The sequence below is a fragment of the Monopterus albus genome, unplaced genomic scaffold (assembly GCF_001952655.1).
Source record: "Monopterus albus unplaced genomic scaffold, M_albus_1.0 scaffold288.1, whole genome shotgun sequence".
Lineage (NCBI taxonomy): Eukaryota > Metazoa > Chordata > Actinopteri > Synbranchiformes > Synbranchidae > Monopterus > Monopterus albus.
The window spans coordinates 42,645-58,819 of record NW_018128168.1 but is presented as its reverse complement, the minus strand read 5'-3'; the positions used below and the strand labels follow the sequence as shown (position 1 = coordinate 58,819).

At 40.2% G+C, this 16,175-nt stretch overlaps 2 protein-coding genes across 4 annotated transcripts; both read left to right on the top strand.

Moving 5' to 3' along the window:
* Positions 1-72: 72 nt before the first annotated feature.
* arpc1b (actin related protein 2/3 complex, subunit 1B) lies at positions 73-5,981 on the top strand. Its single transcript, XM_020622771.1, has 10 exons — positions 73-311; positions 830-952; positions 2,034-2,138; positions 3,220-3,442; positions 3,545-3,652; positions 4,069-4,305; positions 4,400-4,475; positions 5,064-5,263; positions 5,692-5,782; positions 5,903-5,981. The coding sequence occupies exons 2-10, from the start codon at positions 889-891 to the stop codon at positions 5,939-5,941; spliced, it is 1,143 nt and encodes a 380-aa protein (XP_020478427.1). The 5' UTR covers positions 73-311; positions 830-888; the 3' UTR covers positions 5,942-5,981.
* Positions 5,982-7,172: 1,191 nt separating this feature from the next.
* On the top strand, positions 7,173-16,169 carry LOC109973295 (monocyte to macrophage differentiation factor 2-like). 3 transcript variants are annotated; one of them, XM_020622775.1, is made up of 7 exons: positions 7,173-7,586; positions 11,498-11,579; positions 11,813-11,973; positions 12,118-12,192; positions 12,291-12,392; positions 13,521-13,590; positions 13,690-14,576. In XM_020622775.1, exons 1-7 carry the CDS (start codon positions 7,573-7,575, stop codon positions 13,723-13,725), a joined length of 540 nt encoding a protein of 179 aa, XP_020478431.1. In that variant the 5' UTR covers positions 7,173-7,572; the 3' UTR covers positions 13,726-14,576. The 3 variants fall into 3 exon arrangements, with proteins under 3 accessions (XP_020478431.1, XP_020478430.1, XP_020478428.1); XM_020622772.1 differs by having other exon boundaries at positions 7,174-7,586; positions 14,484-16,169; XM_020622774.1 differs by lacking the exon at positions 13,521-13,590 and having other exon boundaries at positions 14,484-16,169.
* The last annotated feature ends 6 nt before the right edge of the window (positions 16,170-16,175 follow it).

Below are 16,175 nucleotides of genomic sequence, written 5' to 3'. Positions count from 1 at the left end.
AAGGTTTGATCCTAGTCTCTTGCATTTTACATGTACTACACCCATGTTTTCCATCCTAAGCATAAGCCTGCATTGACTTCCTGAATGTCTGAGCTTCACTGTACCCTCCTCCACTTCCCCCTCTGACCTCCACTCCCTCTTCAGCTCAGCTTCTCTCTTTCTGAGCTCACTCTGTCGTTGGCGTTCGCGTTGACTGGCCAGAGTCCGCGAGCTGAACACCCTCTTCTTTATTTGATCCACTACCTTCCTCTCCCTCTCTCTCTATCCATCTCTTCAGCTACTTACCCATTCATCTCTGTCCTGCCCTCAGGGTAAGTAACCTAGAAAATATTTAACAGTTGACTGAATGTTTTTAGACGTCATGCTTGAGGTACACACACAATGCATTTTCAGGAAAAAGGTAGAAGGTGTGCAACAGGCAATCCTGCTGCTCACACCCTCATTCACAGCACAGACATGTTGATGTTATTATGTAAAGATTTGGCTTTAATCAGTTCTTGTGAAGTAACTGACTATGATGGTTGAATGAGTTCCCGGATGTGTACTCTTAACTGTTTGTTTGAGGGAGTTGTGTTACCCTTGACCTGCATCATTCCTCTAATGACTCTAAAAGTCTGGATTTTATTATCACAGGCTGAGTGATACAGGGTGTTTCTCTGTGCATAAAGAGTTGAAGTCGGGATGGTGGATTTTACATATATAGACCAACTTTCACTGTAACTTGGTAGTTTTGTAAATTTCACTAGTTTTAAACTTTGTTGTGTTTTCTTTCCTGTTTAACATGAATATTTTAACTTCTGTTTTTCTGCACTTGACTGTTATCCCTCAGCCCACCAGCTGCTGGTTCCTTGCCTCATTTCCTGGTCTGTTTCTAGCATCTGATTGGCCATGGCGTATCATAGTTTCCTGCTGGAACCAATTAGCTGCCATGCCTGGAACAAAGATCAAACCCGTAAGTCTGCTTGCCTTCTCTGATTGGTCATTTGAGGCTTGTTGTTCAGTTGTTTCATCTCTAAGCTCAACACTTTTTTTTTTAATCAAATACGTCGTTTAACATCTTTGGCTAGTGTCTGCCAAAGAAAAAAATTGTGTAATAGACAGAAAGTTATGACTGGCTCCCAGGTGGGTGAAGATATTTCCTGTTTCCTGTAACAGGGTGGAGTCTGTGGGCCTTTCTGAGAGGCTCTTGTGCTCCGTTAGCTGTAGGAAACTAATGCCATATTTGGCTGTTGTCATCAGTGCTTTGGTTTCTGAGCAAAGCGGATGTAACAGGCGGCTGTGGTTGAGTCATAGGCTCATACTGTTGTAGTTTCACTCAACTTGCAGCTGACCACTTTAGTTCATCTTGCAGGATGAGTATTCAAAAAAAAAAGAAAATGCAGCATCTGACTCATCTGTCTAAAACTTATGCAAGGTTTGGTGCAAGATTAATTACCAATAAATATCAATTGAAGCACCAGTCTTTAAATTGGAATAATTATAATTATAAGGTCACCTCAGTGGAGAACGAAGGCTTTTGAGTGTTGCAGCTGTCTACTGTGGTGTTGTGGGTTTTCTCCAGGTTCTCCGGTTTCCCCCACATTCTTAAAAAACATGCAACAACTGATTTTAAATTTGGACTTAATTGATTTCTCTAAATTGTACTTCAAAAGCATATACCTAAATGTTACAGAAGCGCATTGCATTTACCGAAGAAATAAATAATTGGAGAACCTTGTCACATAATTAGTTTTTGATGTTATTTACAGGCTATTTATGCAATAAATAGTGCAGCTTTATGGGAAGGAAGGTTAACAGTTCTCACACATCGTCTGTTTAAAGATACCATGTGTCTGTGTGGTGTATTTCTGTAGTTTTCCTGTTCTCATGCATCCAGTCAGCTGTTCTGTGTTACATTCCACCACTCGTCATTCAGCGTACACACCTCCTGACATTTGCACTGTACTTTGACCTCACACTAATGAATGCCTCACTGATTTGTGGTGCTGTCTGTTGGTGCACAATGTACTTAGTTTTTTTTTTTTTGGTTCCAGAGATTGCCCTCTGCCCCAACAACCATGATGTCCACATCTACAAGAAAGATGGAACCAAGTGGACCAAGACTCATGAGCTGAAGGAGCACAATGGGCAGGTGACAGGTGAGGCACACTCATGAACACAGAGTGATTTACTGTCGTCTTCTTTATGTTCTCCTCTAAACATCCAAGTTGCCAAAATAGCAGTCAAAATGAAAAAGGGAAAGTCTTGCCAAGTGACATAGTTTGAGAATTAAATCCACCACTGTGAAAGAGAGAGCATTGAAAGAGCTGAATTAGAAGTTGCATATAAATCTATACATAACTTTTTAAATTGCAACTACCCACTGATGCCAAATAAACAAAATTAAGTTATTTTAAGTATTTAAATTAATAGTTTAACATTTTGCTAAATACACTCAACTGCCTTGTTGAGAGAGGAAAAATAATATTAATGCAGTGCTTGTGTCTGTAAAGTCGGTATGAAGCAATTACCAGCAGTTTGTTAGCTTAGCTTAGCACAAAGACTGTAAACAGTGGGAAACCGTTAGCACAGCTTTGTCCAAAGGTAAGAAAATCTAGCAGCACCTCTAAAGCTCATTGATTTCCTAAATCCAGACAAAAAGTAATGTTAATAACAACAAGTTGGAGTTTTATGGGGAGTTAAAGTTGAACTCAAAAGTTTACATACATCTAAGTCAATTTAAACTCAGTTTTGCACAACTCATGACATTTAATCCTATAAACATTCCCTGTGTTAGGTCAATTACCATCACTGCTTTAATTTAAGAATGTGAAATGTCAGAATAATAGTAGACAAAAATTAATTTCTTTCATTAATTTTAGCCCATTCTTCCAGACAGAACTTAGTCAGGTTTGTAGGCGTCCTTGTCGCACATGCTTTTTTCAGTTCTGCTCATAAATTTTCTGTAGATTGAGGTCAGGGCTTTGTGACGGCCTCTCCAATACCCTGTGCTTTGTTGTCCTTAAGCCATTTTACCATAACTTTGGAAGCATGCTTAGGATAATTGTCATTTTTAATGATATTTTTATGTCTCTTTGAACAAAAGCATTTGCCAATATAAAAAGTAGTCGTAGTCTATTAGATTTTTTTTTTTTTTACCTTTAGATAAAACAAAATGTCAAACTGTTTCATTCAATATGCACAGCCATAAAATATGAGTACTATTTTTTTCTTCTGCAGGTATTGACTGGGCTCCAGACAGTAACCGTATTGTTACTTGCGGCGCAGACCGTAACGCTTATGTGTGGACCCTCAAAGAGGGTGCATGGAAGCCCACCCTGGTCATCCTCAGGATCAATCGCGCTGCTCGCTGTGTGAAATGGTCTCCTAAAGAGAACAAGTTTGCTGTTGGCAGCGGTTCACGTCTCATCTCCATCTGCTACTTTGAGCAGGAAAATGATTGGTGAGGGTTTAGCTTCCTGTCGCTAATTTACCTAAAAGGAAACATTTGATTATTATGAACCACACTTTGGGCAAATCTCACCTGCTGTGTCGTTCCGTACAGGTGGGTATGTAAGCACATCAAGAAACCAATCCGTTCCACCATCCTCAGTCTGGACTGGCATCCCAATAATGTCCTGCTGGCTGCTGGATCCTGTGACTTCAAATGCAGGTATCAGTTAATCAAGACAGGTGGACATATACTTGTGAGGACCCTCTGATAGCAGCTTCCTTTCATATTTCTTGAGGTCTCACCCATTTGTTTTTTGTGTGTGGAGATTTTCCTTATTTGAATAAAGGCTCAAAGAACAAATTCTTATCTAGATACAAAGTCAAAACATAACCCTAAACTGGCATTTTGATGAAGAGAAGCTTTTTCTCACAAAAATTTCAGAACGATGAAGCAGTGGTAACACAAAACTCAACATACAAATAGCATATTATATGGTTATATGGTTACATATAAAAAGCTTTCTGCCATTTATAGTAAGTCATAATCCTGATAGTAAAGATCAGTCACGGTTTTCATCTTCGCCTCCCTCTCTTGGTCTTATCTGTTACTTACCTCCTGACCCCTCTTGCCTCCAGAGTGTTTTCGGCCTACATTAAAGAGGTGGAGGAAAAGCCGGGCCCCACTCCCTGGGGCAGCAAAATGCCTTTTGGGGAGATGATGTTTGAGTCTGGAGGGTCCGGAGCTGCAGCTCAGACTTCAGGAGGAGGCGGCGGTTGGGTGCACAGTGTGTGCTTCTCACACTCCGGGAACCGTCTGGCCTGGACCTCCCATGATTCCACTGTGTCTGTCGCAGAGGGAGGCAAGACCACCACGTAAGAAAGGGCGGGGCCACATACTGTGCCTGTGTGTGTCTGTGTTTGTTTGTGTTATGGGTGTGCACTCTGACCTCTGCTGTGACCTCCACAGGGTGAGCAGCCTGAGCTCTGAGACGCTTCCTCTGCTGTGTGTCACCTTCATTACTGAGAACAGCTTAGTAGCAGCTGTGAGTATTTGACATGCATCTATTTTTTCTGCTGTTTACATATTTACTTATTTTGTGTGTGTCTGACTTATTGACTGGTACAGTGGATAATAAGGTAGAGGCATTAATTCTGACTTCACTGAGGAGTTAATGTTCAGTTAACAACAATCAGATTCAGAAATGATGATTTAGATAAATACTATGCATTTTGTTGACCAGTGACCACTGCGAATACAAGTTACAAGTTAATGGCAAATTGAGTCAAAGACAGTAATGGGTGATCCTTTTGGAAGTTAAAGATGCTATACACGTAATCACAGTATGTCTGGATCAAGTCTATCTGGGGACTGTTGTGTGTAGTCCCCCGTCACTCTGTCTCCCTTATGTTCTGTCAGCTGTGTATTGTTTACTACTGTCTAATAAAGGCAAACATGCCTGTGGTTCCAGGAAAATGACATAAGCAGTGAAATGTCATTCTGTTACATGCTAAAATGTAGAATGTCATAAAGTCATTATAGAGTCTCAGTAATCATACAGCACAAGTAGCTATATCCATATATTTTCCTGCTCAGTTTCATTGCATCCATGTGTGTATGTGTGTTCTTCCAGGGCCATGACTGTTACCCAGTGCTGTTTGTGTATGACAGTGCCAAAGGCAGCTTGACATTTGGCGGAAAGCTGGACGTTCCTAAGCAGGCGGCCCAGAAGGGCATCAGCGCCAGGGAACGTTTCCAAAACCTGGACCGTCGGGCCTCAGAGACCCAGGGCACCGACAAAGACCTGAACACCCTCCATAAGAACAGCATCAGGTAGGAAATAAACATGATATAATTTGGACTGAAAGAATTAGGTGGTGTATATGTGCAAGGAGGTGGACAAGAGAAATTCCAGTGATGTGTATATGTACATAAGTCTTTTTTTTTAATAGACTATCACTGGGGAAAATATAGTACAAGAAATTAAATGTAGTGTAGATGAGTTTTAAAAGTCTTATTTTCACTGAAGAGAAGACGGGAGGTGGAAAGCGGTTATAATTTCCAAATATTTGAAGAGTTACAGAATCTTATTCTTAAGTTATATCTAATGTGCAACATGAAAATGCAGCCAGCCATCTAGTTTTTGTTAGTATCAAGATCCTGGTATGGACATAACATCTGAATGATAAACAGTATCAGTGCAATGGGATACAAGTGTATACACAATTACAGAGTTTTACTTGTCTCAAACTGCATTTCAGCCAAATCTCAGTGCTGGCAGGAGGAAGAAACCAGTGCACCAAGTTCTGCACCACCGGCATGGATGGAGGAATGGCCATCTGGGATGTCAAGGTAACTCACATTGTGAATAATACACATAATACAGATGTTGGCCTTATTTGTGTGATATCTTCTTGACATGATGTTTTTACAGATATAATGTGAACATTGCTTTTTCCTCAATAATTTCAGAGTCTGGAGTCTGCGATGAAGAACTTGAAGATAGTCTGAACTGAAATCGCCCAAAGTATTGCAGCTTTTAGACATATGGAAAAAAAACTGCAGCCTTATCATACAAAGCTTCTTGGCCATATTTTAATCAGGTAACTTTTATATACAGGTTAAAATGTCCAGACTGGGGTCAAACAGAGTTTGCAATCTCTCTGAAGCTCTTTGCTGAGCTTGTTGAACTCCACACTGTAAACAGAGGGACTGACCACAGGTCTGCAAAGAGTACTTAATGAGTTGGATTAGTATAATCACAGAGAACTCAGTCTGAGCTGAATGCTTCAAGCAGGAATTTTCTAATAATCATGATAAAAGGCTGCTGCACTTGTTAAAAGCATATGCTGGTCATAATATGCATCTAATAAATGATTGCTGTTACAGTATTGAAGAATGGTGTGTGTGTGTGTGTGTGTGTTCAGCATCATGATGGAGACCGTTTAGTATTGTCAGAAGATCCAGAAAAGGCGAGTAACAGCTACATTTGTTTTGCCAACTGTTCAGGGAGGTTCAGGGTTTGGAAGGCCAGTTTTGAGGGTTTTTTTTTTTTTTTAAAGACAGTCTTTAAAAGTGAATACCAAAAACGTACAGCTATTTTATAACTGATTAATTGTTTATGTGAAACTGCCAGATATTTTTCTAGATCCAGGGACCAAGCTGTGTTTCTTAGTTTTACATCATTGTAAACTGAATATCTTGAACAAGCAAACAATTTGAAACCATCCCCAGGATGTTGATTTCCACTGTTTTATTTTCATTTAATAGACTTTCAATAAGGAAACTGGCAGATTGATCAGTAGACTTTCCCACTGAACTGAATGGGAATGTGTGTGCAGACTTTGGACTTCACCAAAATCACATTGTGACAGTGTGGAGATGGCTTTGAAACTATAGTTAAATCATACTGTAGGGTCCTAAAATGTATCGGAAGACTTAATACAAAGACAGAAATACAATAATATATGAATATCACTGACTTTTTGGTGGCTTGTCAGAAATTTTTGAAGGGAGATTTGGACTTATGGTCTCAGTATTTCCAAAATCCTGGTTACAGCCCTCAATTAATCAGAACAGTAATGTTGAATATTAAAAGTGAAATCCGTTCATTCATCAGAGCCCATCGGGGAGCAACATCTGCTTAAATAATGTTTCAGTTTAGCATAATATAAAATAATAAAACACATCATCATCAAGACTCCATCTCCACCTAGAGGTGGAACCAGCACGTAGAGACACAGATCAGCACTGAATTCTCCAGTCCTGAGTGCAGCCCCTTGGAAAGGGATGTGGCAGCCTTCAGTTATAAGAACCAGCCCTCCTCACCGAGTCGTGATGAGGTGAACCGGCGGCTGGAGCTCAGCAGAGACCAGCAGAGACCACCACAACCACCGTTTCCTCGGAGTCCGTCCCCGACGCCCACACTTCCGGACCGGATCCTCTGGAGGCAGTTGTGTCGGGATGCATCCGTCTCTCGGGGGCTGCTCGAGTCGCGCGTAGGACGACGACGTGTTCCCGGTGAAACGGCGATGCTCGTTACGTTACATTAGACCTGCCCGTTACAACCTGAGCTTATTCAGAGAGGATTCCGGCTTTGCCACATTGTCCGTCTGCTGTCAACTGTTGCTTATTTCCACTAAATGAATCTTGTAAGGTAGGAGAAAACCTCATTTTACCGCTAGTAATATAACTCAGGGGTACAAATCTCAGATAAATAGAAATGTTTATCATAATGCTGCTTAATAGTGATGTTAATGGCGATGGTGAGGAGGAAGAGGAGGATGGGTGGGTTTGGGAATGATTTATTAAAAAGTCACCATTTGTATTTCAACATATCTCATAATTAATCATCTTGTAGTTTGGGCTTTATTTGTTTGAAAAGCCTTTTAAAGAATAAAGCCCACCTGCCACTTCCCCCATCCTCGTCCTCATCATCATCATCATCATCATCATCCTGCTGTCTGTTCTGCCTCCTCTTTTTGTGTGCACTGTCATTTCTGAAACACAACAGACCACAGAAACACACGTCCTCCTCATCTTCAGCCTCTTGGACTTGCTATATATCTTGTGGACTTGCATCCAAAAGCCAGTTAGGTCTAAGTCGGGTTGTGGTGCTTTTAGGATAAAGATAATCACCTTTATTGGCCAAGTATGTTACACACAAGGAATTTGTTTTTGTTTCATGGGTTTCACCGAAGACATCAAACAAAGCAGACTAAGACTGTAATTGACTTATTTTCATTATCACTCATCTCAACTAATCTGTTGTTTGTTCCTTAAAATGTCAGAAAATGGTACATATACATGTATAGTGTTTATTCTGAGTTTTCAGAGCCTAGTGTCTTGTTTTCTTGTCCACCAGCCCAGAACCCAAAGATATTAAATTTACTTCAGTAGAATTTAGTTGTTTGTTTCCAGCAGACCACACTGCACCCAAATATTTCCTGCTGGCCACATGCAAAAATCCCCTCAGCTGATACATACAGGAAAAGCAGATATGGATCCATTTGCATGTGTGGGAAGTTTGTGCTCATTGTACAGTAGACTGAGGCTGTAGAGGACAAATCATGTTGCAGTTTTATCTGGTGTGATATGGGTTGTTGTGCATGACGGCTTTAGGGATGAAGCTCACAGTTCAAGAAGGTGGGAGGTGATTTTGTGGTTATTTTTGCAGCCATACATAAAAACGCTCCCTTGGTTTGAGTGGCAGTCCTGATATTATTTTTGTTTGTTCTCATCCAGAACAGAAACGATTAATAATCGATTGGTTAATTAATAAAAAGAGTCAGAAGATTAATTATTGTTTGGGGGGGGGACCCAAATATTCTCTGGCCCAAGCTTCTCAAACCTGAGGATTTGCTGCTTTTCTGCAGTTTATAATCTATCATGCAATGTCATGTAATATTATGAGGATATGGAGTGTTGGTCAGATCAGGTGTGGCATCTGAAAATGACATTGTGACTTCTCAAAAGCTATGATGGGAATTTTATTTCTAGCACTGAGATTCCGTAGACCAAATGATTAATGAAAAAAATATTTGATAGGTTAATGACTGACCTCCCTTTGACTGGTGAATCATTTCACACTCAACACATGACACCCACTAGAATATAGGCCTACAACAAATGGATATTTTCATAACTGAAAATGTCCAAAGTACTGAATGTCTAAAATCCATATACAGTATATTTATATTACTGTAACACAGAAAAAAGGCAAATCCTCATATATAAGAAGTTGCAACCAGTGAATGTTTGGAATTTTTGCCTCATCAACGGCTTAAATGATTTATTTATTATCAGAATTGTTGCAGATTGATTTTCTGTCAGTCCACTAATCAATCATTTGACTAGTCATTTCAGCTCTACTAGTCTTTCTTTTTTCTTTTTAATTTTCCCTGCTTCTTTACTTGAACAAAGAGCATGATCTGTCCATAAAATAGGCCTCGATATTAACAGTTAACTGTTGTGGTGTTCAATAAGATGACCAACGCAGAGAGAGTTTGTTCTATCTATGCCGTGGTTGTTTGAGAGGTGATATCCCGATGTTTCCACAGCTGTGCTCCTCTCCGCCCAGGCGCCCTGTCTCTCTGCCTCTGGCCTGGTAATTATCAGCCAGTTTGATAAATTCATTAATGACTTGGCCAAGCCTGCTGGCACTGATACACACACACACACACTCCAAAGAGGGAGTCAGTGAGACAATGTGAGGCATGTGTTGGATACAGAGCAAGGAAGCCTTTTATTTGGGACAGGATGATGTGTTTCTGGGCTGGGTCAGTTTGTATTAATAGCTCTGAGTGAGTGTCGCTAAAACAGCTGCTGAACGAGAAGGAACACAGCACAGGAGAAAGAGAAAAAACATTTGTTAAGCATAATTGTCATTATGTGAGATGAATTTTATATCATTCCCCAACTTTACTTCAGTTTTATCTGCTGTATCTGTGTGTTAGCAATCAGAATCAGCTTTAGTGGCCAGGTGTGTTTGACGCATGAGGAAATTGACTCCGGTACGGTGGCTCTCAATGTTATGTGCAATGTTCTTCTGTAAAGCAACAAGTAAACACAATAAGACAGAGAGAACAAGAAAAATGTAAAAATAAAGTACTTATATACTAAATAGGAATCAAAAGTGTCATAGGTTCTTGTGCAAATACAAGAAGAAGCTTTGAGGAGAACGTCGTGTTCCACTGTGTCTCACACAGTTGTGCAACATACTGTAGAGATACAACATGGTTTGATTTAAGGGTAATATTCTAAACTGTGAATAGTCACTTGTGATTCCATCAGCCTGTTTTCCCTAATGAGATGGTACACACTGCACATACACAGCTCCACAGATATTATTTTATGAAAAACTATGCTTTTGGCTGTTTCTAATGTTGGGGGCATTTAGAAAAGCAAACTGACTTTCCTTCACTTCTAAATGTATATGTATGAATTTTTAATTTTAGTGGTATTCCCTTTGATGGCAGCCTCTTTCTTGTGAGTCCCACCAATCATAGAAGTGTGTGTGTGTAAGACAAAGAGACAGAGAGAGGTTGCTAAATCTAGGTCTCTTATGAAATCTGGCTCCACAAGATGCAGCATAAAAATAGGTAGGGGCTGTGTTTTGTGAGTGTATGTGTGTGTGGATGTCTTCGTCTGTTTGCCTTCCTGCATGTTAATTTAATAGTGGGGAAGCAGAGGGGAGCCGCGGCTGGGGAACAGGGGAGAGAGAGGGATGAAACAGAGTTTTCTGGTGTGTGGATAAAAAAAAAAAAAGACAATTCGTGCCTGATGGTTTCCATGACAACAGTGACATCATGACAAGGGGCTTCCTCCTGAACTGTTCTGGGTTTGCTTCTGTTCATGTTCAAAGGAAGAGAACTGAGTTCATATATATGTATGTGTGTGTGTGTGTGTGTGTGTGTGTGTGTGTGTATATAGATATACGTGCATGTACATGCACGTATATCTGTACATGTGAACTGTTTATGAAAGACATCATCAGGAAAACCGCGGGTTCAATTGGTCCGTGGTTTCCCAATGTTGCCAGGCAACTGTGGCCATGGCAACAAGTTGAAGCATGATCCAGTGTTGCTAAGCACAAGGATGGTGGGGTGAAATTACATGAGCACCACTGAGAAATAAATATTAAAGATTTTTAGGACATTAAGAAGAGGAAACGCATCAGTTGTGCTGAATGTATCATTTCCACAAATGCTGCTTTTCAGCTAGAAGTCAATAATGTTGCTGTAAAAGTCTTTTTATTTAAATTTTTAGTATCTTCAGCTCTGCTAGTTGGTACATTACAGATGTTTTATTGTTGCATATAACTCAGTTCATCATCACTGCAACTAAAGATTGTTTCCTTATAGATATAAATGTTCAGATTACTTTAATGATTAATTGGTGAATTAATGGTCCAAAGCATCCAAACATATTCAGTTTCTTATTACTGAAACTAAAGGAACCAGAAAAGATTTGAATAAACAATAGTTGCCTATTAATTTTCTTGACTAATCATTGCAGCTTTGATGCTATTGAACATGTAAAATTACATCTGATTTGTGATATTTCCAGGTTCATGAACAACCGTGTTCCTCCTAACAAGAGATACCAGCCCACAGAGTACGAGCATGCTGCCAATTGTGCCACACATGCCGTAAGTGCACACAGAAACCCAGACCACAGAAAGTGCATTAATCTCACAGATGAAATGACACACTCAGTGAAAACAGGAAAGAAATCCAGCAGCATTACATAACAAAAAAATAGACACTGACAGTTTTTTTTTTCTTCAAACTACACCTACAGTACATCTTGGACAAGACTTGTTTATTCTGTGTGTTTGTCTTCTTGTGTCTCATGTTTCATTTATGTTATGAATTCATTTAGCTATGGATAATCCCCAGCCTGCTGGGCAGCTCAGTGCTGCACTTTCAGTCGGAGGACCAATGGGAACGGTTGTCGGCCTGGGTGTACGGCGCCGGGCTCAGCTCACTCTTCATCATCTCCACCCTGTTCCACACTGTGTCCTGGAAGAAGAGCCACTTACGGTACACGCACACACATTTAACACAGTATTTGGACAGCATTGTAATATTTCAGTAAACACTGTTCTTCTCTGAAAAACATTTGCATATGAGATGTATAAACAGTGGCACTCAGTTGTCACGAGGCTGTTTGATCTCTCTATTCAGGTCTGTGGAGCACTGTTTCCACATGTGTGACAGGATGGTGATCTATTTCTTCATTGCTGCCTCCTACGCCCCTTGGTAAACAAACTAGCCTGCTAAGTATGTGTGTGTATATGTGTGTGGGTGGGGGGTGGCTGCATATATTTGTAGTGATATGTATTGATGCTGGTCCCTAGGCTGAACCTGCGGGAGCTGGGCCCCTGGGCGTGCCACATGCGCTGGCTGGTGTGGGTCATGGCCTCTTTTGGTACCGCCTACGTCTTCTTTTTTCATGAGAGGTCAGCCCAGACATTCAACCTTTACTTTTATCAGTAATCTAATCAATATTTCTCCTGTGTGACAAAACAATCCCAACTTAAAGATCCAGTTACTAGCTTTTTCTGAAATTACAACTTCATCCCGTGATCCTCATCAGTGAACTGAGCTGACTCAGGTGTGTAGGAATGGACTAATATAAGGTATTCTCCCTGAATAACAATTGAAAAATCCAAACTCAAGGTACTATATTAATCAAAATATGAAATCTTTAAACCTGTCTGTGTGGAAGATAGATACTGTTTGTGTGGTATAATGTGAGGCTGTAACTACGGATCACTTTCTAACTAAAGTTTAAGGTCATAAACATACATGATTTTAAGACTTCTTCTTTTGTAACTCTTCACCAAGTTACTCTGTTAGCTTCCAGGTATTAATGTGTATTCATACATATGTATGCTACAATACTTTTGGACAGGTTTCATTATATTCAGTAGTTTGGGTAACTGCTTGAGAAAGAGTGAGATTTCGAGTCCACGCGAGCTCCTGACTAAAAGTTCAGAACATTTTTATATCATTGTTTAAAAAAGTATATGGACTAAATGTTAACATTAACTAAAAGTGGAAGTAGTCCATTTTAGAATGTATTATTAGGAAGTGCCTGAAGTTTACCACAGCAAATGACAACAAAACTGTAGTTATCTAGGATCTGTGATGTTTGGCTGATACCTGATCGGCTTCACAACTTCCTCACCAATAGTGGTGTGAAACATGAGTCCACAAACAAACATTTTTAGATTTAACATTGATCAGCACTTAAAATGTAAAAGATTAGTGACTAGGACCCTCCGACACAAAGCAGAGCATCGTATCAGTGAGAAAGAGAGCGAGAGGAAGAGGTGCAGCATCACACTTTGATATGACAGACGGTGCTAACTCAAACTTCTTTAAGTCACTGGGCTGTTGGCAAGTCGCAAAGATTCAGGGTCCAGGACTTACCGCAAACCCTTCAGCACCTTAACATCTGGTACAGCTAAAGATAAGACTAACCTCAGACAACGCCAGTAAGTGGACCTTTGTGCTGAGACAGTTTTGTCACACATACTGCTCTCAAGTTCAAGAATGAACTCAAATATTCCTCTCTGTATCAGGTATAAGATCATGGAGTTGATCTGCTATACGGTGATGGGAGTTTTTCCTGCCCTGGTCATCCTCTCAATGGTGAGCTCTTTTAGCCTCACCTGTAGTCTGTATGGTTTTGACATTACCCCACTGTAGTGTCTTTAAAACCTAAAGCTACTCTGCCTAATTTCTTTTCAGATGCCAGAGGTTCTAATGAGACTCAAAACAAACTGACACCAGAAAACACTTCTAGTGCTTTTTGCCCCTCCTGTCCTGTTTCCTAAAGCTATGATGTTAACTACGGATGCCTGGTTATGACAAACTGTAGAAAATGCAGCCTCCAGTCTGAAGCTAGTGTTAGCTGACCAATCAGTACATTTGGCAATGCAGTATTACACTTTGGTTACTGGTAATGTGTCACAAAGCACTCATTTTACACAAAGCTCAAATTATTCCCAAATTAAAATGACATAAATTCAATATAAAGGTAAAATCATGACCCTGCTAGGTTGCTAATGTTATCAAAACAAAGCTTTAGATACTAACACATCCAGAAGGAAGAACTGGATTGGCTGCTTTTGACACTCATCTCAAAAAGTCAAACTGATGTTAACCCTGGTTTTTGCTCTTTCTTTGTCCCACTCTCTTTGCAAAAGAACATGACCTATTTGCTCTGGCAAGCCACTGTTTTAGACTTTTAGCTGCTGAGAGCTCCTCCATGGCTGGCTGTTTGAAATGACTACCCCCAGTTTGAAAAATGCTTATTATAACCTTTACTAGGTCTCAGACAGGAGTAATTTATGGGCAGAATTTTGAAACTACAGGGTAAAGAAGCTGGACACAAAAAGAGGTGTAGGCAGCACATTGGGAAGGGGGAGCAGTATAGCTGAGAGACACTGTGTCCTGTCCCTTTTTCACTTGATTTATCAGACAGTGTGTAAAATCACAGGTAATGCGCCTTTAAAATTAGTGTATTTTCTGCCTCCTCCCAGCCGGAGCAGTCAGGACTTTGTGAGCTGCTGCTGGGTGGAGCCTGCTACTGTCTGGGGATGGTCTTCTTCAAAAGTGATGGCATCGTCCCATTTGCTCATGCCATTTGGCACCTGTTTGTGGCTATGGGAGCAGCCATACACTACTATGCCATCTGGAAGTACCTCTATGCCCAGCCATCCAATCAGATCCAGACGTCCAGATGACATCAGCCCTGACCTGACAGGGAGTAGCTTATGTGTTTGAGCGACTTAAAGGAGATGATGTGAGCTGTGTTCAGTTTCAGGTAATGCCTTGTGTAGAAGCTTTCTGGTGAATTTGCACCTCCTCCCTAAATGATATGGGCTAACCAAAACCAATGATGCGTTAAAATGGTCCTCGTCAACTCATAAAACCAAACATGTGAAACATTTCTGTGTTTATCACCAAGAAATTACCCTCAAATTACAGACAAACCAGTGGTAAAACATGGGCAGGCCTGACCATACCTCAGTTCTATTTGAACACATGGTGGACTACTGTCAGAGTACCAGGTTAATAACAAATACAGTATAGCCATAGAACTTGAATATATCTGTAAAAACATGCATTTATTATAATTTCCAGGAGGTTAAGACAAAAAAACAGTAGTTTATGCCTGACTTCCATTATATTATGAGCTTAGGTTTTGTTTCAGGGGATTGTCATGCAGTCCTTAAAACAATAGCAATAACCCATCAAAACATCAGCAACACAAACCCTATGGCCTTCTTTGAATTATGTTACTTCAGTACCTTTCTAGGAGAAGCTTAACTAAATATAAAAATAAATTAGTTTTAATAATTAAAAAAGCATACAGAGGAGGGCCATTATGTTTTTCATACCTGAATAGCAGCTACAGCTGTTCCTGTAAGAGTTCATGGAGCCCAAACAAGCTCTATTTAGCCTGTGAGGCAGCGCCCAGGGAAAAATTGATCTGCAAAAAACTCCCTGCTACTCAGAAAGTGTATTGCTCTGAGCACACAGTAGTAACTGAAGGTGGCTCAGGTAAGCATATCAGCATTAATCAATCTGGAGTTTCTGTCTTCTGGATTATGGCAACTGAACGGCAAGAGAATAGTATTTATAGAGATTTAGTGAGTAAATAATCCCCAGTGGAAATTACACCCTTTCATTATTTACATCCTGTATTGGCTTTTTTTAGTGACTGGTCACCACCTGAAGTCAAACATCTCAAACACAGGCCATGGTTATGTGATATATTCCTGCCTTTATGAGTTGATGAGGACATTTTAATGCACCATTAAGCAGCTGACCAGCACAAAATAGATTGCAGGACACAGAGTCACAAAGCAAATATCAGTTGTGTTTTCCAAACTGTGGCACGAACCGAGGCTGCATTTGGAGGAGACTGAAACCGCCCCATCAGCCTGTTGTGATGAATATGGAGGCAGCTCGTGAATTGGGACACAGCTTTATTTGATTTTATGTTACATTATTTCTCCATGAATTTGGTCTTATTCCAGTGATCCAGGGGTTAAATGACTCTTCTTAGAGATTTCTCTCTATGTGGTGCACATCCAGGTTCATTGTGGTGACTTTACATCATAATTTAAAGTATTATCATCACTATCAAATGTTGTTTTGCTTTGATTATATTTAAGAGGTTGCAACATCAGTAATTAACTATTCCAATTCAGAGCTTGACTATTATA

Excerpts from the sequence above, each read along its gene's own strand:
- LOC109973295 (XM_020622772.1), top strand. Across the intron at positions 11,580-11,812 it reads CCAATTGTGCCACACATGCC|CTATGGATAATCCCCAGCCT; the intron begins GTAAGTGCACAC and ends GAATTCATTTAG. Across the intron at positions 12,393-13,520 it reads GTCTTCTTTTTTCATGAGAG|GTATAAGATCATGGAGTTGA; the intron begins GTCAGCCCAGAC and ends TCTCTGTATCAG.
- arpc1b (XM_020622771.1), top strand. The coding sequence starts at position 889 with ATGGCGTATCATAGTTTCCTGCTGGAACCAATTAGCTGCCATGCCTGG. Across the intron at positions 953-2,033 it reads CTGGAACAAAGATCAAACCC|AGATTGCCCTCTGCCCCAAC; the intron begins GTAAGTCTGCTT and ends TTTTGGTTCCAG. Across the intron at positions 3,653-4,068 it reads TCCTGTGACTTCAAATGCAG|AGTGTTTTCGGCCTACATTA; the intron begins GTATCAGTTAAT and ends TCTTGCCTCCAG.